Source organism: Thunnus thynnus, chromosome 18 (genome assembly GCF_963924715.1).
Source record: "Thunnus thynnus chromosome 18, fThuThy2.1, whole genome shotgun sequence".
Taxonomy (NCBI): domain Eukaryota; kingdom Metazoa; phylum Chordata; class Actinopteri; order Scombriformes; family Scombridae; genus Thunnus; species Thunnus thynnus.
In genome coordinates this window covers 22,445,643-22,470,339 of record NC_089534.1, presented here as the reverse complement: position 1 = coordinate 22,470,339, position 24,697 = coordinate 22,445,643, and the positions used below count along the sequence as shown (strand labels likewise).

Sequence of the window (24,697 nt, the reverse complement as noted above, 5' to 3'; positions counted from 1 at the left end):
GCTTGTGACCCCATAAAATAATATCTAATTGTGATCCCTCTCACAGTTTATAGCCTCGGTGTGACATGACTTGTGATCAGATTAACTAAACACTGAATTTCTTCCTTCTCAGATTGTTTCATTTGAAGAATTTTTAGCCTTGAAGAGATTATACTACTTGGTATTTGTAGATTGTCTGGCCCTTCAAAATTATCCACGAGGTTGAAACCGCTGGAGTAGTGGATTATTTCGCTGACCAAAAATGTTTGACTACAACATAATTAAACATCTTTTAATTCACAACTTAGAGTACACCTTTATTACAGCAGAGATTTTGACTAGCAGGAAAAGAACAGGTGTAACTAATAACATTAACGATGACTCTGTTACATTTATGTGTCTGGAAGTGACACAACATTCAATGCAGCCATTGTTAATGTTGTTGATCACACCTGTGTTTGACAAGTCACGATGACTTCTGTGAAAAGCTTCTATTCAGCATGTACAACTTAGTAAATTTGACGTAACTTTTATGTACTATTTCTGAATACAAAAAACTTCACACAAAGTACTGCAACTTTCAGAAAAGTACTTGTGTATATTTATTTAAAACACGTGAATTCTGGATTTACTAGTGACATACTAGTGATGCTCTTACTTCATCTGGATCACGCTGACAAGAGAGTCTACATGGTGTGTATAGTGTGTACAGTGTGAAGAACACTAGTGTGTGTATTTTTAATAGAATTCTGTGTGTGTGTGTGTTGGTCTCTATTACAGACACTAACACTATTACGTTTTCTTTCCTGATTTGTCCTCCCACATGTTTTTATGTGGAAAACTTGTGAATTTTGAAGCAGAGAGTGACACACACACAATGATGTTTTATTTCACTTAGGAGGAAATTGTATTGACTTACATTAATTCCCTGCAGATGACTCACTCTAACCATTAACCAACACTAACAAGCCTTAAACCAAGACTTCATCCAAAAATGTAATGCTTTATGTATGAAGACCAGATGTGGAGTGTACTTGTACATTTACTCAAGTAATGTACTTAAATACAATTAGAGTAGATGCACACACACACACACACACACACACACACACACACAGTGTACTCACACACAGTGTACTCACAAACCAGCAATGACTGTGTGTTAGTGGGAGAGAGAGGAGAGCAGCAGCTGCTTCTGATCCCACAGCCTCTCTCTTTCTCTCTCTCTCTCTCTCTCTCTCTCTCTCTCTCTCTCTCTCTCTCTCTCTCTCTCTCTCTCTCTCTTTCTCTCTCTCTCCCTTCCCTTTCTCTCTCTCTCTCTCTCTCTCTCTCTCTCTCTCTCTCTCTCTCTCTCTCTCTCTCTCTCTCTCTCTCTCAGTGTGCAGCGCTCTGGTGGGTCGGTGAAGCCGCGTTTTGGCTTCGGAGCTCCCAGCGAGAGATAAGCCGGCGCTGAGGTAAGGAAAGAGGGAAGAAGGGATGATAGAGAGAATGATGAATAAATGACTGGAGACTATTTGAAGAAGACCTGGTAACAGAGATCACCCCTGTTGTGCTGTGCGCTTTAATGTACTCTTTATGTAGGTAATGTTAATCTACTCCTTAATGTATGTAATGTCAGTAGCTGCTGCGATGTTGATCTATGTGAGTTGTTACAGTTCTGTATATTCCGGAGGTGTGTGTGTGTGTGTGTGTGTGTGTGTGTGTGTGTGTGTGTGTGTGTGTGTGTGTGTGTGTGCTTGCGGGAAGAGGATGCTGTTAATCCCACCTGTGATTTAAGGCAGAGCGCACAGCTGGTTAGTTAAGTGACACTCGAAGGACACCAGTGTATGTCTGCAGTGAATTAATGTGTGTGTACACTTGTACTATATTAGGGTGTTCACGAAAATGTAAATGTGTGTAAGTGTGTTAGTTAGAGACACACAGAGGTGAGGTGCCCACAGTTTATCTGTATAATATGTCCGCGCATTTGAGTGTTTGCATATAAAACGTGAATGCTACTGTTTGCAACTGGACCAGTGAAAAGCGAATACAAGTGAATATGTGTGTGTGTGCGTGTGTGTGTGCGTGAGGGAGAGAGGGGGAGTCTAAATTAGGCTGCAGCGCTGCTGGCTCCGTGTGTTTGGGGAGTGTAGCGGTCCTCTGAGGATAGAGAGACCACAGACAGCTGTTGGAGAGAGAGAGACAGAGATCGTCTATGTCCCCATACAGATGTGTATCACCACCATCTGTCAAACTGAAACTCTGCAGCATCACTTCTAGGAGATTTTTAAGGGATAGTTTCACAATTTTTTTCAATTCTGTCCTAAAACGACAGCCAGGTGCCCAAATGAACACTGACATGTTTTTTTCTTGCTGTAATCATTCCTCCTGTACATACTGACCATTAGAAGATCCCTTTATAATGCACTTACAATGCAAGTGATGGGGACAAAATCCACAGTCCTCCTTCTGTACAAAAATGTATTTGTAATGTAAATTTAAAAGTTTATTTGATGCTATTATGAGGCTTCAGTCGTCCAAATTTGTCAAGTTACAGTCTTTCTAGTGCAAAATTCCCTCTTTTTGTTGCAATCCTTCGACTGCAGATGAACAGGAAAACACTGTCTGTCCAGACACAAAGAGAGACATTTTTAACTAAAAAGACTGTAACCGTGGATGATATCCACTTTATTCGACTAGCTCAGACTGCTGAGGTCTCATTATCTTCAGATAAACTTTAAAATACATTTTCGCTCATAACGAGGACTGTGGATTTCATCCTCCACCACATACATTGAACGTGCATTATAAAGGGATCTCTGAATGGTCGGTGTGAACAGGAGGAAGACAGTGTGTTTTAAGACAGTGTGATTTATTCTGACTGATTAAACTTATGTGGGCAAATGTATGTGTTCAGCCATAACCACACACTCTTGTGTGGTCTGTAGCTGATGGTTAGAATCAGGCCCCTTAGTTCCAACTGTGAGATCTGAATACTACGGTATATACAACAATATTTCAGACAGTATTGTCCTTCTAACTTTGTGTCAACACTTTGGGGACAGTCTGCTCCTGTTTCACATGGCAGTTCCCTTGTGCATAAAGTGAGATCCATAAAGAAATGGTTTTCTGGTGTGGAAGAACTAAACTGGCCTGGACAGAGTCCTGATTTCAACTCTAACACCTCTGAGAACTCAATTGCTGACCCCAATCCAGGTCTTATCACCCAGCATCAGTGCTGGACCTCACTCAGTGGCTGAATGGGAGCAAATCCCTGCAGCCAGGAACTCTATTTCAATTTATCTTTGATTTAATTTCCTCATTATTAGAATAAATGTGACCAATTAAACGTGTTAGGATTTCTTACCACAGCTAATATAATTTAAAGACGAACACCAATCACAGTTTTGCAGCCCCGGTTTGGTTGTTTCTTTATCATTACGCCTCCCTGTGCATAAAGATGGCTGGCTGCTGGTTTGATGGTGTCCTGTATTTTATAACACAGTGTAAAACATCCAGACATCCAGTTTCGCCTGCAGTGTAGAGGAAGGGTGATGAAGAAAACTCAGGGTGTGTGTTGTACTGTGAAGGGTCCAGGGGGAAAATGGCAGAGTCTTAAGAAACAGCAGGAAGTCTCACTCTGCATCTACTTCCTCCAGTCACCTGCTGTGAAGAGAAAAATGAAGGTTGCTCCAAAAACGTTCAGCTCTAAGTGTAATCAGAGGTGAATTTAAAAGAATAATCTGAGTGGGGTTGAAACTAAAGATGCTTTTCATTATCAATTTATCTGCTGATTATTTTCTTGATCAGGTGATTAATAGCTTGGTACATCTATTTTAATTTGCCAGAGAAATCCTTATAATGTTTGTTTTGTCTGATTGACTAAAATCCAAAGATATTCATTTTATTATTATGGAAGGGTAAGAAAACCAATTAATTTTTGGTATTTTTGCTTAAAAATGACCAAAACAATTAATTGAAGAATCGTTTCAGCTCTAAATGTCAGACTTTCTTAAAAACAACGTCATTGTTTTCTTTTAATGGGAAAAGAGAAAAGAAAGAGTGCCATCCACAGAAACAACACAGAGATTAATGTTTAGCACTAAAGATAAAGAAAGAAAAGATAAAAATTGATTTTACAGATGACCATTTAAAGCCAACATCTTAACATGTTGAAATAGGTAGAATTCATAGCCTAAAATATTTTATGGTAAACCATTTTTGTCATAATCATAAACCATTTAAGATGGCAGGGTGAAAACTGAAGTGATGCCAGTAAAAAGCACACTCAAAGTCAGGTTTTCGAGGGATTTTATATTAAGGGACACTAAAGATCAGAGAAATCAAAGACTTACTTCACATGTATGAGGACATTTTTCTCTGAATTCTGTGCTCAGTCACTGCTGTTTAGGAGATAAATGTAGTAAATCACATTCAGTAATGTTCAGAATGATTTTCTTACATTTTACATACGACAAACTCTTTGGATGTGTTGTCCTGAATCATTGGTTGTCCCGTTCATTTGTACCGCCCTATTCAAGATCCAGTGCAACAGAAAACTTATGGCATCTTTATCCATCCGCCATCATCATATTCATCTATTTTAAAAAGATAGATGACATAATAAACCAAATGTGTCTGTAATTTGCTCTCATAGTGATCAAACCGAACACCAGAATTTCTTTAAAGCAATTAGGGCGACTGCAGCGTCTCTAACAGAGAGGGTGAGATGTTCTTCTGAAACACTAAATCACTATGTGATCTACACCGCTAAGATGAGCGTATTCAACCCGAACATTTCATTTATATGCTAAAATCAAGAATCAGAGCACATGTTGGAGGTATTGATCCCAGGCCAGCAGGGCTACATGAGATGGAGCTTTGAGGCTGTGAACTCGAACATTACTGGAAATCAAATCAGGTGTTTCCATTTGCGGTGAGCTGCAGATTTTGAATACCTGTTAAACAGATGGCACGCCTGTAATGAGGACAGCAGGTTGAGAACCATTGATTCTGAAGTGCATTCGGTTCCATTTGGATGTTCAAACACACGCTTCATGTTCTTTTCTCCACACACGAGCAGCTTTGTAGATTTGTATGTTCTCTCACAAACTCAGTAACGCACAAACAGCTGGATGATGTGACGGTATCGATCTAAAGAGCCAGTTGACATGGAGCTAAATGCCTGCGCTGATATCAAAGATGCACACGCACGCACACACACACACACACACACACAATCTGGATCAACAATCTCCACTGAAGTGATGCTCCACTTCTCAGACTTCACAGCCAACCAGCATCAGAAGTTGTTACAGAAAACTGGAGTGCAGTGTATTTGCAGCCATCCAGAAGTCCAATATTGATTTTTTTTATCATGTACACTAACTGTAAACTCAATCAATAACACAGTGTCATATGGAATAACTGTGATAAGGTATGTGGGAGAGATACCTATGCAGCTTAAAGGGATAGTTTGAGAAATATGCTTATTCACTTTCTTTACACAATGAGAAACCTCTAAAACCCACATATTGTTTGTTCTTCATTTCTGTTTGTGTATGTATTAAACAAACAAGATACCATATGTTATCAGGTTAGCTGTTTCTCCTGCTTTCAATGCTAAGTTAAACCGCCTCAGGCAAAGTGAAACAATAATTGAGACTGGTATCAATCTTCTCATCTCGGTATTTCCCAAAAGACTCTTGACACCCACAGAAGCCTTATTTTACTGTGCGGCAGTTACTTGTCATTTCCAGTGATGTGATTAATTATAACTGTTAGTGAATATTCAACACTAAAGCACAATATCAACTGGTACAATAACATGGGTTTTGCTTTATTACTGTATCTTGTGGCCTCGTTTTGAATACAACACTTTTGTCCATATCCAGCCTTGAGATTTCAGCTAATATTTTGCTTACATGGTGCACTTTCCTAAATTAATTTCAGTATTCAGTCAGATTGCCACACAGCAAACCCGGAGCCAGACACAACATCCACACAGTAAAAAGGGCTAAACAGCTCTCTTTCTCCCCGGAGCACCCCGGCAGATTAATCCAACTGATAGAGAATTTAACTGGATAGAAATATTCGGCTACTTACATCCTTTTGGCTTAAATGTTAATTTTAATATATTTTGATATATATAATTGGAGTACACTGGAGCTGAAGGTATTGCAGTTCACACTAACTTTCTTAATTAATGTTTCCTTCCCTTTAATTACTCTTAATATGTATTTCCATCATTTGTATTCCCTGATTGCCTCTCGTATTGTTTTATCCTCCTTGTTTATGATATGTTGTATTTGTGGAGCATTTATGCATTCGAACTACGATTGTGAACCGCATTACCCATGTGCACTTGCATGACAAGGCACAGGTGTGCTCTATTTGATGTCGTTGTAAGCGTTTGGGTTCCTTTTGTCAAACATTTGCCCTGATGACAGTTCAGGCTTTATCTTTAAATGTTTGCATTTGGCCCAAGAGTGCAGAACTTTATTATCTTTTTTGTTTTTGGCTTTCTTGCATCTTTACATTTTGTTGTGAACGTAGAGATTTTTCCAGAGCTTTTCATTTTACTTCAACATGCCTGGAAACAAAAAGCAGGATCCATTTCACAGGGTAGGGTGGAGGACATTATTGGCATTTTGACGACATAGATGATAAACCACAAAAATGCTTTAATTTTCAAAGATTTGCTGAGATCTGGTGTTTGCCAGAAAACTTGAATCCTTGTTAGGTTGTCAGTGTCCCAGTTTTTTTGCATAAATAGAGGTTGAAGTCAATGATAAATCATTTAAAGTAGAATTATATTGTGTAAATGGAGATGCCATTGATTTTGGACACAATGCAGTCATATGCCATTAATTTCTATTGATTTTAGATAAAAGCATGCAAAATATCTGATTCCAGTAGGTTGCATATTGTAGGAAGCATTGATTAATCTGCAGGAGAAGCTTGGATACTACAATACTGATACAGAATGCAATTGTTTAGTCGGATGTAGATCTTTTTAGTTCACCTCCTCTTTTTCTCTTTCCAAGTCCTGTGTTTTCTGTTTTACTCCTCCTCCTTCCTGCATTCTGTCTTTTCTTTGTCCTGAATGTTTCTCTTCTCTTTACTTTTCTCGCCTGTTGTTTCCCCTCTGCTTTGCTCCTCCTCTCTCACCTTGTCTCAGCTCATCTCAGCTCATCTGTCCTCAGACGGCAATATTTTGACAGCTGTCAGACCATCAGAAAAGAGCTCACAGGCCTGAGCTACGTGATGTGTATGTGTGTACAGGATGGGGTCATATATTGTATTCACTGTGAATGGATGTTCCTAAATGAAGCTTTAGATTTGCATGCTTTCTTAGACAGAAATGAATGCACTCTATTTTTGGTTGCCTCGTGCATTTTTCTTTACTAGAGAGCCTGTTTCATTATGTGAGTTGCTGAGTTTTGTTTATTTGCTAAAACCAACCACGTGACATACAAAAAACAATGAACCCGATGAGCCCAAAATAGCTTATTGATTTCCTCTGCAACAAAACAAATTTCACAGTGTTACAGCATATATTTAAAAAAAAGAAAAAAAAATAGCAAAAAGGGATTCAAGTCATTTTCAAATATGCCCTGTGCAACTTTGAGAAAGAGATAATCTTAATCAAATGAAGAAAAGAGTTTAATGAATTAAGATGCATATCATAACTTGCAAAAAAGTTGAGTAAAGAAGCATGTTTCCTCTTTGCAAAACAAATCTCTACAAGTCATGACATCACTATCTGTATTGGCAAATAAACTTGAGTTACTGTGAGTTGTAACAACACACCTTTAAATTCTTAAAAGTTATGACAATGAAGAAAGACGCTCCAGGGTCAAAAAAGAGAAAAGCTTAGAAGTGATGTCTTTGACTCTCCTGTACCTTCAATCTCATTTGACAGCGGATGTGGAGGAATTGCAGAATAGAAAAAAAAACGGAACACTAGGAGAATTTATGATGCTTTAATCTCATTCATCCTGTGCCTGCTGACAGAGGACAAGAAAAAAAGACAGAGAAATGGGAGACTGGAGCCCAGCGGTGAGTTGTGCTGTCTAATTCATCAATTTCTCTCTCCCTACAGCAGCTTGTCGACACTGAAGTGAGAGCACTTCCCACATTAAGTGGGAAGAAGAGAAAGTCTGACGCTGATAAAGAAGAGAGGATAACTTCAGGAGAGGAAGACTGTAGTGATGGCCGAGGCACCTCAGCAGCAGCAGCAGCAGCAGCAGCAGCAGCAGCAGCAGCAAGAGGAAGAGCAGCCACCGACTGCTGTGGGTGCAACGGAACCCGATGAAGTGTCTGATGAACCGAAGGAGGATGTCCAGACAACCCCGACCAGACCTCTGCTGTCCATGAGGTCCATGAGCAGTGTGGACCCGGACGATGACTCGCCCAACATGATTGTCTACAGAAAGGTGAGAGCAAAGACAAACTCCAGTTTCTTCATCTGTTTAAAAGTCTTTTTAGTGATGAATTTGTTGTCAACGTTTGTGATATTGTGGTGCTGCTGAGAGGGTCACTGTTATGACATCCCTTGTCACTTCACATTATTTTTAAAAAGAAACAAGCAGTGGTTGCCGAAGTTGGATATACTTTTTTTTTTTTACTTTTGAAGATGAACTTCCTTGGTTGCTGTTATTGGTGCAGGGAGAAGCTTTGAATCTCCACTGGCAGTTAAACAGTGCAAAGACCTTTTCTAGGACTTTATGTAGAAAATCTACCGCACAAAACTACAAATTGTTTAGTCAGTCAGACACAGCCAGAATTGTACCACAGTGGCCGGTTATAAGATAGACTGTGTTTTAATCACGCTGCATGAAGCTTTTTAACATGAATGATTCATTACCACATACATTTTAAGACAACTGATTTTCTTTTTTACTTCTTGGGGGCAGCAGAAAGATGCTGCAAACACAACGTTGACATATTATCACCTTAAAGTGTGATTACACATTCAGCAGATATGGAGGAACATTAGCATGCATCTGGAGTCATGTCTCTGGCAACCTGATGAATGTAAATCCAATATTCACTCTCTTCTTAGCTCCGTTTTGTTCTCCACCTATACTCCCGAGGGAAATATGTGGCTTTTTAGTTTCTAAATGCTCAGTTCACTCGTTGGTTGCTGACTTTGTGTGTTTGCTGTTTGGTGCTGGGCAGGTGGCCTTCGGTTGGTTTATTAGAGCTTTTTCACTGCAAACAGCTGCCTGCTGCAGTTGAAAATGATGATGATGAGAGCAGGAAGTGTGAACCGAAACAGTTAAGTGGTGGAAACTCATTGTTTTGGATGAGCTGACTATAAAGCTCCATAGAGCTGAGTGGAACTGCAGAGTCAGGTGGTAATTTTCACCTTTCACATACATGTGGTGACTGTGATGTCGAATTATAATCAAATTGTATAAGAGAATTATTCATCTATCAGTATATAGTAGCCTATATTGGAGTTATGTATTATAGTATCTCTACTTCATACAGTTTATCTTGATAATATAAGAGTACAGTTTTAAGCTTTTGGTTTTCCTTTTAAAACCATCATCAGAAGCAGGTAGAGGTAGAAACAACAGCCACAGCATAAATCCTTTTTGATGGTTTTAAAGTAAAACCAAAAGCTTGAAAAAACTGCTGCCATGCCTCTGTCCTTACGTGGAGTAACTTTAATCTTATATCTGCTAAATATCAGTGGATCTTCAGGGTATCTTGATAAATTATGCCAAATTTGAAAAGGATATTTTCCATTGTTAGTTGCTGGATCAGATGTGGCTGGAAATCTCCCAGATTGTCTTTTGGGACAAAACGGGAAGGAGCCACACTGTTGTTCTGTTGTTCAAACTGAGCTATGATGATGGATGGAGCGAAAGAGGGATTGTAAAGCAAAACGTCCAATATGTTTCTCTCGGTCAGTAAAGACAAAGATGCTTAATTTTAGGAGATTTGAGTGTAATGTGAGCCAAATTATGAAAGAATGAACAATAGCAAAACTACATGAAGCACCTCTGGTCTCATGTAGACAAAAGGTCCGGTTCATTGAAGGAACAAAAACCTGCAGGACACTGATCCATCAGGACCAAATCTCTGACATCTTTCTTTTCATGTCACAATTAATTGGACAATGATAAATTAGATTTTAAAAATGTTACACAGAAGGTTCCTGTTCCTTTTTTGGTAAGCATCCATCCTGCTGAGAGGCTTCTGTGTAGTTGCAGGTCATGACCTCTGACCTCATTGTATAAAGAACAAAAGAAAGAAAATAGGCTGTTTGACGTGTGGAAATCAATGTACAGTAGTCTCTATCTATATATGATCTAGAACTGCATAAAAGACAAGGACAAGAAATGAATCTATTCCAAAGGCAGTCTTCCTTCTCTTAAAATGATGAAGGCATGAGAATGAACGCAGGGAAGTGTGAATGTAGACATCATCCCCCCGCAGTGTTTTTTATCATGATAGATGAACTGTGAAGGAGACCAGGTTTGCTTGGTGCCCTGATGCTCTGCGAGTCTGGAAGCAGCAGGGAGGAGAGCGGTGATATTCCTGTCAGTAAGAGGAGACAACAGGCCAAGAAAACAGTCTCTGTGTCGGTATTACTAACCAGCAGGCAGCAAGTGCACACGTTTACTTATTTTTAATGAGTGCAAAAACACACAGAGACAGAGATGGAAAGTGAAGGACATAAAGTTAATACATATTTTGAACAATTTTAAAGTTATTTCCATGCACCAGTCAGAGGGATAGCATGTCTACAGAGACTATAGAAAGAATCTGGCTGAAATTATTTGTTTACTTCTCTCTATCACTACGCTCTGTGATTTGGGAACTGCAATTCATGCAAACTAAAAACTTCTCAGTGTATATATGTATTTATATAGACATACACACACACACACAGAGGACATTATTGATTAATTCATATCTTACAGCATGTTGTCAGACTTAAAGTGAATTTTTGTGAGCCCACAGCTGAGAAAATACAAAGACAATGCCACTTGTTGGCACAATATTCAAGGACAGTGCAGCCTTAGAGCATCCTGGTGGGATTTGTGTTTCTCACTAAAACTAAGTCGCTCTCATGTTGAAGTAAGTTTCAACTGGACTTATTAGTTCTTGTTGGACTCAGTGACTTTGTCTGTCGCTCAGAGTGTGTTCTGAAAATCTTTTGTCAGCGATGTCTGGAGAAAGATGAACCCAAATCCCTGTAATATAGGTTGGATCGATGATGTTTTGCTGTTTTGAAAGGCTTTCTCAGATTACATTATTGTGGGGGATAGTACTGATTTATATGCCTGTGAAGCAACCACACCCAGTAGTATCAGAGCTTAAAGTAAACTGAAAGAAACAACCAGAACCAGCAGTAACAAGTGAGCTGTTGACTACAGAGTAAGTTTGTGTGACCTAAAACTGTTTATATACGCTCAGCAAATCTTATTGGCAGATTATAAATGCTATATGTGGCTGGTGTGTCCCCCTAACTTGATCAAATTACAGTAGATATAATAAAGAGAATAGTCACTATTTTGTTCTATTTTTCATTCAAGCAATCATCACGTTGAGAGTTCTTGTAGGATAAAAAAAAAAGTTCTTCATGTTGTAAATGTTGTGCAACTTGTCCTCACAATCTGATCTAACCTTAAGCACTAAACTACGTGCCTACCTTCAACCCTCCAACCTCTAATCTTAATACCACAACCAAGTGTTAACCCTGAAACAGCCTTTTGAGGAAGAGAGAATGTCGTTACTTTCCAAAAACACTCCAACTCTCAAGACCTAAATCTCAAAAACGGTTACCCTTATGAGATTGTAGTAAACATAACTTGTGGGAGAGGTGCATGTATGGAAAAATAATGTTGTTACACCCTCTAGTTTTAAAATGCAACATCATTAGAAACAGCACTACACTTACTCTACAGATCTAGTGAAAACTGAGAGAGCAAACAACAAAACACTCAATATGACCTATAATAAGTGGAAACTTGTTACAGTTGTGTATGTAATTTTAGTTAATTCTTTTTATTGATATAGCCTGAGTCTGAACTCTGTTTATTGATTTCTGTGTCTGACATACACATTCATTGACATTTGTTCTCTACAGTTTTGTTCACTGGATGGAGAAATCATGTTATTGTGGTGCAGGAGCCTGAAGAATTAACCTGGCCCTGAATGGACAATTATCTGTAATTTTAGGTGCAAAAGGGGGAAATTTAGATATATTTATAACTGGCACAAAATACGCAACTGTTGATCTCTGAATAGATTGTTAAAAAATCTGTCCTTTGAAGATCTGTATCTGTTGAAAGAGGCTAGAGGTTCAGCAGGAATTGTAAGATGCCATCAGCCGCTGTCAGTTTTGATAAATGATAGCCTGGTGCAGGTTGTAGATGGGGGGCTTAGAGAGGGGAAGAAGAAAGAGATAGAAAAAAGAGAAAACTAGGTAGAGAGAGACTGAAAAAAAATGGAGGGAGAGAAAAGGAGAAACACGGAGACAGTATAAGGAATCACAAGAGAGAGAAAGGTGAAGAAAGAGAAACTATTAATCTGTACAGTTGGAGTGTGACTGAGTGGCAGATGGATGTTACCACACCCAGTGATCTCAGTGTGGCTGTGAACACACGGCTACTGCACAGTAAAGGCTCCTGGAGCTTCGTTACACATATGGGAATTATGTAGAATGACAGCTGTACATGTATTAATTACCACCTGCCAACTGTAGTGAAATGCTTTTGAGTTTATATGATATAAACTAAAGCTATTATGTAACTTGTAATATACACAACAGCATAAACTAAATGTAGCTGTGATCCAGTGGGATTCAGGTTATACATCTACAGTCTGTGTTTCATAATAGAGACATATTTTAGTGGTTATTCTTACTTATTAAAGACAAACACCCTTAATCACACTCACTATCTTTCACACCACACACACACACAGCACCTGACTACCTTCACTGTAGCGTGTGTGTATGTGTGTATGTGTGAGTGGGTGTTGTGATGACCAGCAGATTGTTGCGATGCAATCAAGCTGTGGTAGCCCACTGAGAGCTGTCGTAGCCCACTGAGAGCTGTCTGGAGAACGCTTCCGCATAGAGCCGAACAACAGCAATGCAGCCAAATGAAAATGAAGTAAAGAAAACAGAAAATGAACACTCGGTAGCTTTTAAAATGTCGCAGAAAAAAATGGGATTTTGGTGCATTTCCATTAGTGTGATTGAACAGACCTTTTTAAAATGGTAAAATGAAAAATGTTTATCGTCCATGTTGTCATCGCTCTTTACTGGCAGCTAATGTCGGCCATATTTGAAAGTGGAGATAATGCATTTACTATTGTGTACCAGCTAATGATTATACATCATACAGAGCCTTTTATATAAAGAACAGAGCGATTGCATCCTTCAATTTGATGTTACTTCCTCAAGAAATGCTTGTGAAATGATAAGAATGTTCTAACGTCCATACAACCTTTCTGCTTTAAAACAACGATTGGTCATCAGCTGAGCTACTGATTCACAACATTTGCTATTACATGAAAGGTTGTGTTGTTATGAAATATGTATGCCCTGGACTGCGTTCCCATTAATCTTGCCGGATAATGTCATCAATCATCCACAAGCACAAGTGCGGAGGGAAATGCAAATCGTGCTCCCGATTCACCGTTTACAAAGCTTTGGCACGCAAAGTGTCGAGCTCTACTTGTAATTAATGTCAAGTTCGAGTTTTGAGTTACTTATTTTTTTTAAGAGGCGAAATATAAGAGCTGATACTAGGTCAGTGCTTAAAGAGTAATTAGGATGAGAAGTGATGCTTCTCGCCTACAGGGAGCCATTCATGAAGATGGCATATGACTCTTTTCCCTTTCTCTAACCTTCCCCCATCCCCCTTTCCTCCCTATTCCTCTCTTTATTCTTCCTCTTCTTCTACCTTTGTGTGTGTCATACATCTATACAGCCTATCCATATGTTTGCATGTATCAGACTGAATCCTCTTTTCCCTCACCACTAGATAATATAATAACACACACACACACACACAAACATACAGAAAGCGATGTTAAGGTGAGGAGATTCAGTGCTGTTGACAAGAGACGAGAGTGTTGACTCACCTTTTCACCAGGCTGAATTCAAACCTGTCAGCCAGCATCTGCTCAGGAGCTCTGTGTTTGTGTGTATTTGTGTGTGTGTGTGTGTGATAAAGAAAGGGTAAAAAAAAAAAAAAAAAAAAAAAGGGATGCAGAGTATTTGTGTATGCTGCTGTTCAAATGTGTGTGTGTGTGTGCGTGTGCCACTGTGTGGATGAGTGTGTGTTTGTACAGCCGTGTGTGCATTCCAGTGTATGGCACCTTTCTTTTTTCCATTACTCTCTGGTCTCTAGTCTGACAATAGCAGATGTTGAACTGCAGGCCTGTTTACTTAACAAGCTGTTTATACAGATACCTGTTCCCATATTCCTCTGAGCTGCTGGAACGTGCCTCGAAAGAGAGCTCCGAGGTTGAAAAGTCACGGTGAGGCGGTTGTTGGATGCTGCCCTCGCAGCTCTGCTGCAAAGAGCTATGCGCGTTGAAGGACCTTTAGAGCAGAGTTTGATTTTGTTGCCCTATTTTCTTGCATGTGGTGTAAGAGGACATTTTCTCTTCATATTTGTACATCAGTTCACTCTCAAGGGCAGGATTTATCACAGTTTTCATGCATCTAAATTGCTCAAAAAGTCTATAAATACTGTACCTGAATGACGATATGGGTAATTCATCACTGCCTTTAATGACTCATTCAATACGACAGATGCAAAACTCAACCAAACGTTTCTCATCTGTCGTCCCCTCATATGGTTAAATTTAGGCAAGTCAATTGACAAAATTAATCGCCAACTATTTTGATAAGCGATTAATCTGTTGTCTGAGCTGTTGGTCAGGACAAAACAAGACATTTTAGTTTGCATCTTGGACTTTAGGAAACAGTGGTTGATATTTTTTACCATTTTCTGACATTTTATAGACAAAACAACCAATCGATTCTGCATCGGTCACTTTTGAAATGACCAGAGTTCTTGTTTTTTTCTTTAAACAGTCCTCATACACATGAGATCATTTGACAGGAAAGTTCTCATGATCGCTTGAGAAAAATATTCTCCAAATGCTCTCGTGTCCAACAGAAACCTTTACACCTGATGTGGAGTGTAAAATCTAATCTAGTCATTTACTTTTTGAATGAAAGTGGATGATAAACAAGCAATTTATTTCTAAAACAGTCACACAAAGAAAGCATCATTTAAAGAGCCTAATACTGATGTGCAGAGAAATGTTTTTCGATGAATGATTACCAATCTGTGTTTTCTAATAATGTAATGAAACCCTATTTAATGGCAAAACCCTTGAAACATCTTAGAAGGATGAGGAATCAGGCTATCTGTCATCCAGCTGTCTGTCATGCGTGGCTGCTGGCTGGTTTCAGTTTTTGGCAAGTTGTCACTGTCCCCATCTGGAACGAAGCCAGAGGCCAAACATCTTCTGTGATTTCAGTGATGTGGTCATTGGTGTGGGAGAATGCACCACCTGCCTCCTCCCGTGGCCTTCCTTCAAGGGCCAGCATCAGGCCAAAACTCCCACTCCTACACAGTATATATCACAATATAGTGGGAAATATTGCCATGGAATTAGCTTGAGCACTGCTTATAAGGGGTTAAACATTTCTGATATGGCCTTTCTTCTAGCACCACCCACATCTTTGCACCTGCACACATACCAAAACTTATCAGAACATACATCTTATATACAAACATCAGATTCATCCTCATGTATATCAGCGTCAACATCACATACAGTATGTTCATGTATGCTAGAAAAAAGGAACCTTGAATTCTTGTATGGAGATGGGGTCTTAACACCCTTCTGTAAAATGTTAACTAGATCAAATAACATTAAGAAATTGACACAGCTGTTAAATGTACAAATTTTAACATTTTCAAATGCGTGTGTCAGGATCTAGAAATATGAAATTGACCACTTATACTTCAGAGAAAATGTTCAAGCTCATATTCTTGATTCAGACCTCAAGGTGTAAGAGACTGAAGAGTGAAAATATAAAAATGCTCTCTTTGGAGTAGGAGGGTTGGATGCCAGTTTATCTAAGAGAGGCTATTGGGTGTTTTGCCTCTGTCAAATGCAAGTAAGATCGAAACATCTAGATTAAACTTTTGTGGTTTGGAGTGTGCAGGCGTTACCTTTTTTCATTGAAATTGCTTTGTAATAGCCTTGTACTCATACGTGATGTGCATATAATGACCCTCCTTCAACGCTTGAACAATAGTCATTTCATTGTCACTTTCATTTTGTAAAGTATGCAATTATCACAGCGTATTTCTTGCAATAAAAACATGTTTAACAGTCTGCAGAGAGCTTTTTAAGTACAGTTTCATTCAACACAGATGTATCAAATATGATAAAAATAGCACTACATTCAATAAGATTCTATAGATTTATTTGTAAAAACAATGAAAGAATGATAAGAATTGTAGTAACTTACAAAGTCAGACTAATCTATATTAAAGTTTTTAGTCACAAACTGGATATTGAGAGCCACAACTAAAATTTTAGAAATGAGCATTAGATAATGTTAGTGCTTTCTCCCCACATAGGACAGCAGATCTCTAAATGGAGAAACTATTGATCACATGTCAATCATTTATCCATTATCTCCACAACTAATGGTCTACATTTACTCTGTTTACAACAAGTAATGGCTTGGATCGATAAATGGGGGGAAAAAATCCATCGATTCCTCTTCAACAGTCTCATTTTGTTGTCTTAAAATGTAGTTTTCTCTTGCAGCAGTGAAAAATCCTGTGAAATGTTTTAAGATAATTGAGTCTATTAATAAAATTAACATACAATACAAAGGTAAGATTTCTTGTGTCTCCTTCAGAGTTTGAGGTTAATTTCTGTTTATAAAACATAGTGTAATATATATTCCATCTTCAACTGAACCGCTGCGACAGGCATTTAGCTGTTATAAAGATTCAAATTGCAAAGTCTGTGAAAATCATTTTCTTCACAGCCAGAACATTTTTTCTTCTTATGTTGCATACCCGATTCTTACTGGCTGGGCATTGTGCTCCTTTTATGTTGTTATTTTTCATGTTCCAAATGCCCTGAGACAAAGCGGATCTTGATGTATTTCAGCACAATTTTTCAGGTACACACTGGGTTTTTTTTTTTTTTTTTTATGTGGGCTGCCCCATCAAGGCAAGGAAGACCTTCAGAAGAGGCTTTTTTTATATTACATACATGGCAGTATGGATTTACACACATGTACAGAGAAAATTGAAGGTCTTATTTAGAACAATGGTTCATATTGAGCTGAACATTTTCTGATGCGCCTTCATAAAATACCAGCAAATCAGAACAACATTCATAGACATAGAAAGGATTTATGAGCCTCATCTCCTATGAAGAACTACTGCAGATTGATTGCATGAAGGACATTTGTAAATGGCTACTGTGCAGCAATAAAAACAATTCTGTGTGATTTAATGTTACAGCTGAGAATTGATTTAATAACTGCATTGTTTATTGTTAACATGGAAAGCAGGCTGCACACTTGTCACCTGGTGATGACTTAGTTTATGCCTTTGTGCCTTTGAGCCCCTTTACGAACCATAAAATTCCAGTCATGTCTAGTCACTGCAATCCAGTGCATATTTATTAGGCAATTTCACATTGCAAAGATATTCATTGGTGAGCAAGAACATGAATCATAGCTCGCTGAGCCCACAGCTTTCTAGTGAACTCTGATCAGTATCCAAGCAGATACTGCGGATCAACATTGTTACTTTGATCACGTACAGATTTTCAACCTTGCAGCTCACTTAATTTCCTGCTACAAAAAGGGAGATTTTTTCCATTTTATCCCAACCAAATATTTGTTGTTTGTACTGGGGATTTTAGAGGACAATATTTGAAAAAGCATAATAAACTAAACGCATCTACTTGCAAAATACAGACATAACAACAAATTATACAGTAGGTTTTTACACCTGCTAAACCCACAGTGTGATGAGTGTCAAACTGAGTGTGTCTTCATGTGCATTAGTGTTGTGCTGATATATTGTGAAGGCTTGAAATTTATTCTGGGTTTATAAGGGAATATTATATGCATGTATAGACTCATGCTGCACTTATAGTTGTTCTGTATGGTCTTCCTGTTTGCCGGTGCATGTGTGCATGAGAGAGGTTTCCGTGTGTGTGTGTGTGTGTGCGCTGCTTGTCACTTACTGAATGACTAAGCACATCTAATCACAGTGCAGCCGCCTGCAGATATCTGAGGAGAGCTCATCACAACAGAGCAGGTAGAGAGCAGCAGGCTAATCAAATCAAGGTGATGGGGAGAGGCTAATTGGGGGGGTTTAAATTGTAAATTCTAAGATGACAGGAAGTATTGCTCTTATCACACGTTTCTTTTTTATTTGCTGTTTTTCAGTGAATCCTTGCTGTAGTTGATCAATGTGTTTCTGATATATTAAGGTACATTTTAGGCAATAACGACCGCTTTAGCTACTGGAGGTTTTTAAGTGAACTTATGTGAATATGTTACAATATGCAATTGCAAGAGTTACAGCTCATATTTGGATGTGAATGCGGAAAATATTAGACACATCGGATTGGACTGCATTAGATTCTGCATGTGTTCCTAACACGGTGCTCAGTGAGTGTATATGGTACTGGTGGTGTTTGGCTATATATGAATTTTACCTTATAAATGTCTGAGGACCCAAATGTCATAAATAAATTCATGATCAGTGTTCAAGACTTTGTGGTTATTCCATATGTAAAATTAAGCTTGGAAGCAGAAGGGAAAGCATGGATTGTAAAAATTGTTACGTGCTCCTAAAAATCTTTTGAAAATCCCACGGTGCCAATTTGAGAAGTTTGGATCTCTTTGATAGAGAAAATTAAATGAGATCACATTTATTATTCACATCCACATCAATTCTTGGTAGTTCATTAAAAGCAGCAGGTCAGGTCAGGGCTCTGGCCAGTTTTTACTGCAGAATCTAGTGTTGGCAGTAAAAAAAAAAAAAAAAGGCAGCAGTTGTTCCCCAGGAGGGAGTATTCCCTGGGCCTGTTGAAATAATGACATCCTGAGTCCCCACTGAGTTCCTGTATCACTGGGTTCTAATCCAAACTAATCCTCCTCAGTGTATATTTACAGCTGCACTGATTTAATGTGTTATTTTTGATTTTGAGTAATTGGCATAATGAACAAACATTTCTATCTTTCATATTTTTAACCAGATCTAAGGCACAAAATCGGATGTTTAATAAAGTCAGACTAAAATTGATGGAGGTTTTTTTGTTGATTGCCAATGATTAAAGAGATTTATTGATGAATAAGACACATGCTAAAAGCTGTATTATCTTTTAATTTCTAGTCTTTCTTGGTCTTAGTGCTATAAACAAGCTGCTGAGAGCTGCTGTGTGTCAAATATCAAAGCACCAAAGCCCAACAAGAAACACTTTACAACCAGATGCACTTGAATGAGACTGATCTGAACCAGTTTCTGATTTCCTTGTAAACCCATTCACCTGTTTACTCCTATCTGACGGTGCAGAGCCGGTTGGTGCCGCCGGTCTATTGAGGCATCAGTGTATTTGTCATGCTCTGGATGTGTCGGACAGCAGGTGTCAGAGGAACCCACTTGGCCTTGCTTCTCTGTCAACACTTCTGACTTTCAGCGATTCATATGAATGTAAAGTGACTGCAAACAATCTGTAGGCGCATTTGGGAATTTGCAGGCATGCGCGTGTAGATATACAGTGTGTGTACGTGTGAAGGTTTTGGCAGTGAATGGCCTTTGCTGTTTTTAGATTGCCAGAGTGAAACTATACAGGACTAGTCAATTAATATTCACATTTCTGTGCACAGACTCACCTGAAAATTAACGTACTTTACTTGATGATTTCCATTTTACGCCACTTTATAATTCACTGAACTACATTTCAGAGAGAAGTATTGTACTTTTTACTTCTCTACATTTTTTGGAAGCTATAGTTACTTTGCAGATTAAGATTTTTCAACCATTTATAATAATAATTAGAATTTGAATGCTAATTGTACATGTTATGTATTATATATCAGATACAGGGGCCATTCTTTTGTACAAGTGTATTTGCTTTTGATACACATTTTGTTCAAAATACTTTAATTTAACTGAAGCAGGACTTTAACTTATAATGGAGTATTTTTACACTGGTGTATTGGTACTTTAACTTTATGTTTAGGCTTATAGCCCGATGTTTGCACAATGAGGCACAGCATGAAATCACTTTTGAAGTGATATCAAAGATCCTTCGCCTGTTATTTCACAGAAAAACATCATTTCAACCTTTATTTTGATGCTATATTTACACAGGATTCAACTTCAACTTTATTATTATCCCAAAGGAAATTTGGTTTGAAGGCAGGGATTAAATAAAAAGATCACAGGAACTCACCGTTGACACTGAACAACAATCTGTAGTCAAACCAGAAAAGCAATATAAGATAAAACGACATAATGGATATCAAGCCAAAGTTTTTTTAGTATTCAACATCTATTGTGCACAAATGCAAGCTGGGATACTTCCTCTCCTCTGTAGGTGTAGCAGAGGGAATATGTGTTTGTGTGTACTGTATGTGAGATATATTTATGATGCAGATTGTGACTCACAACAAATAATGAGCATGGGCAACAACACTCGATAAGCAAGCAGTGTGTTGTTTATCAGGGTTCTGTAGCACCATAATTCTTTTGTTGTTCACACGGTGGCCCTGTCCCGAGAGCAAATTGTTTAATCCCTAATTAATCTCGCAGATATTCATGGTGTAATAGGGATTAACATATTGTTTTGTTAGGAAAACAATGACGCAGGCGTTTTCTGGGCTGTAATGAGACATAGTACAACCTCTTCTCTCGTCAAATTTTGGCAGAAATTACAGAGGACCGCAGATCAAAGGACTACAACTGCACGAGGAACATTCGAGTTTGAACATGTACACACACATTCACATTCACAAACGCACACATCACCACCCCACAATCGGAGACAATTATGGCGAGAAAGAGATTGTGACAGAGAGAAACAGCAGTTCTACTGAGCGGAATTAAATATATATAGAAAGGTTTTAATATTTGGTTAGAAGGTCGAGCTCAACGGTGAATAAATACACCTGCAGTGATTATTGTGCTAATGCACTGTAGAGCTGCCCAATGTGGTGACACCTGTTTTGTTCATTTGTAGCAGCAAACCAGGCAGACAGAGCCAAAATAATGAGGCAGTGCAGTCCATTCAGAGCAGTCTCTCTCATCGTCGTCCAGCTGGGACGGGATGGTCCCGACTACAGACGTACCAAAATATTAAATATATTTCAAATAAATTATAAAGGTGTTACATGGAGGATTTGAACATCAATAAATCATCTCCACATTCATTTGGAGACACTATTATGAATACCCTATTTATCGCTTCTAGTCTCCTTTTACTCCATTTTTCATGTAAATGTCTGCAGCACATTTAGTGTTTAATCTTCTGGATTGCTTCCGGATAACATATTTAATCCATGCATATGGCAGGATGCATTATACGTATAATGGTTGTGTTTATATTGTTTTGTGAGCCTATATGTAATTAAGTTGTGTGGATTTTGTGTCAGATTAGATAGATTTATCTAGGGTGAACTTATTTTCACGTATAGTAGCTGCAGTCCACAAGTTCATGTAAAGATGGCAGTGTACTCCTTGTTTAATTCATTGTAAAACCACAAAGATGTATTTAAAGGTGTTAGTAGGTGCATTTTTGAACTTAACACAGAGCCAAGCTAGCTGTTTCCCCGTGTTCTCAGTCTTCATGCAACCCTGTCCCCTACAAATTACATTTTTATACAACTAAATTGTTTTCCCAATTACATTGCAATGACAAACACAATCACTGCCTGGATTATGTTCACAGTTAACGTTTTTTCAAATGAAGGAAGCACTACATTAATATATGTATAGTGGACATATATAGCAGATATGGATAGCGAATGTACAAGACACAGGGCTCTGACAACAGAGACCAGGGTTCACATCCTGAGTCCTTTGTGTGTGGTTAGGTTTAGGTTTAAGGTTAAGAGAAAAATTAATGTTTCATTCAAATATTAATAAACATTGTATGCTTCAAGTCATTGCAGATTTTTTTTTCTGTATTAAACCAAGAAGAAGGTATTTCCCTAACCAAGTGCATTTTACTCATACGTTCAGTGTTAACATTTTTGCAACTTGCCAAATACGTTACATTTTCTCATTTTATTGATTTGTTGTTGCAATTTAGTTGTATGAACAGAATTTTTAGGAGACATGATTGCTTTGTGCTAAGCTAAGCTAATGGCCTCCAAAACCCCAGCTCTGTACTTAATGCACAACCAGGAGAGCAATAACAATCTTCTCATCTAACCCTTGGAAAGAAAAGGAGAAAGCTATGTTGCAAAAATGTCCCTCCACCTTCTGTACAAACACGTGTTAAGCCTTTTATAATCACATCACTTAGTTTAACTGATTTCTTTCTCCTTATTTGACATACAAAGTTCACAATACTACAGTAGCTCATGTTAATGCAGGATAGAAGCAGGTTTGGAGACTTCCACCATGGCTACACTGGTCCACACCAGCTACCAGAATGCCACATACAGCATGAAGCTAATGCTGTATGAATCCAGCCCAGTATTGTGTGTTGGGTGAAGTGGAGACAATATAATAGGGCTTTACTCTGGTGTCTGAGGGAGCTCGGGGAAGGCCGGAACTGAGGTAGCAGAGGTTGCAGCGCCAAGTGGCAGGTTATGATTAATGAATGTGAACTTTTATCAGGCACGTTCTCCATGTAGCCCTGGGTCCATTAGAGAACTTGGATGGACACACACACACACACAAAACACAGACACACACACACACAAAAAAAACACAGACACGCACACACACACACAAAGTGAAAAGACAACCCACACTTAACTGATGGATGATATGGAAGATGGACCACACATCGTTTTTCCATTAGTGTCTCCTCTCATTCTGCTGTCTCTTATTCTGCCTGCCCCAATCAATCTTTAGCTGTACGCCTATCTTCTCTTCTGTTTTAACCTACATGAGTTGTGGTTTTGTATCCTGTCTTCTATGCTCTAACCAGGTTTATTTCATCCCTTTTGTTTTCTAAGAGACTGTATAGTATGCAAAGTATCAACACTATTCTGGTTTTTCATAAATTTCCCAGTCCAGCCTCAGACTGTTCTGTCTCTTCATCTGTCTCCCTCAATTTATTTCAGTCAGTTCTTTTTATTGACATGACACTGGGATACCTCATATAATCAAAGCTAAAGGTGACATGTATAACAATCACCAGGGAACAATATCGATCTATAAAGAGCAGATCAGATTCCTGCAGTGTTACTCTGCATTTAGTATCGTTACCCATTTACATTGCAGAGGCTCGCAGGCACTTATTACATTCATAAATCATTACAACATTCATTTTTCAGGGTCATTATCATCATGAAACACAAAAAACATAAAGTCAAGTAAACACTTTAAAATAACCTTACCCTGTATGTTTATTGTATCTTATATTGTGCACTACAAGGATGGATTTTGCAGGAAATATGCTGGATTTCTTTACAGCACAAAAGATTAGATATGGGGAGAGCCTTGAGGGACTGCTACTGTATGATACACACAATAAACAGAGCAAGTAGCATTCACATAGGGTGGATCTCATGGTGGATTGTTGGGTTTGTGTCTCACGTGTTGTTTGGTTTATACCACTAAAACACGTGTGGTTTGGGAAAGATTGTATTTTGGTTAAAGGTCAATGTGTCCAGTCTCGAGCTTCAACCAGGACCTTGATCTTTTCCCTAACCTTAACTACGTACTTTGAGTTGCTTAAAGATATCCATTCTAGTTCAAATCTGTATGCAGTTGTTATATATACTTGGAGTGATTTTATTGATGATAATAAAGGTATTTATTGTGCTGGTCTGTTTGTCGTATGCTGTCGTCCCATCACCTGGACTCCTGCATCATCAAGAGCCACAGTGGAACTAAGTCTTTGAATTTATTGTGCTATAATGAGTTTTTGTAAATGTTTTTGTAGGTGTGATTGAATGTCTTTCTCCTCATTATGTCAAATATATTAAACTAAACCATATAAATTTTAATCATGATTAGGTGCAGATATATTGGAGGGAAAACAAATTAAATACTGTCTTGCAGATCTGCTCAATATGAACATTTTGAGCTGGCATTTCCTACCAAATCTATTCGTTGTATATGAAATTAGTTGCAAATCAGTTGTATATGACTATAATTTTTTATATACAACAAGTTGGTGTCTGTTTTTCTCCCATTCCCCCTGCCAGCCTGTACCTTTTACTGCATTGTCCTCTCTCTTTCTGTCTCTCTCTCTCTCTCTCCCTTCCCCCTCTCTATCTGTCTTATTGTACAATTTTGTTTCAATGTTGGCAGAGAATAATACTTCAGTAAAGTGAGAAGTAGGACAGACTGTCTCTCAGCTCCACTGGGAACAGAGCCAAGGGAAACTTAGCAGCACAGTGGATGTTGAGTTATTGGGGATAAAGCTACAGTAGACTCGTCTCAAGTTTTGACCGATCTTCAGTAGGTAAAGACGTCTGCTACCCGTGGATACAAGGTCAATGAGTTATAGCCTG

The 24,697-nt window shown here is 38.4% G+C and overlaps 1 protein-coding gene across 3 annotated transcripts in view; it reads left to right on the top strand.

Moving 5' to 3' along the window:
• The first annotated feature begins 457 nt into the window (after positions 1–457).
• The window catches only part of rgs6 (regulator of G protein signaling 6), an 89,379-nt gene continuing 65,139 nt past the window's right edge, over positions 458–24,697 (top strand). The window contains exons 1-3 of one of the 3 annotated variants that reach the window (XM_067573027.1): positions 458–672; positions 1,358–1,433; positions 8,063–8,396. In XM_067573027.1, coding sequence (XP_067429128.1) covers positions 8,172–8,396 — 225 coding nt within the window. In that variant the 5' untranslated portion in view covers positions 458–672; positions 1,358–1,433; positions 8,063–8,171. Of the gene's footprint in view, positions 673–1,357; positions 1,434–6,384; positions 6,583–8,062; positions 8,397–24,697 lie in introns of those variants that run through there. The other 2 variants (XM_067573029.1, XM_067573026.1) reach the window with 2 other exon arrangements.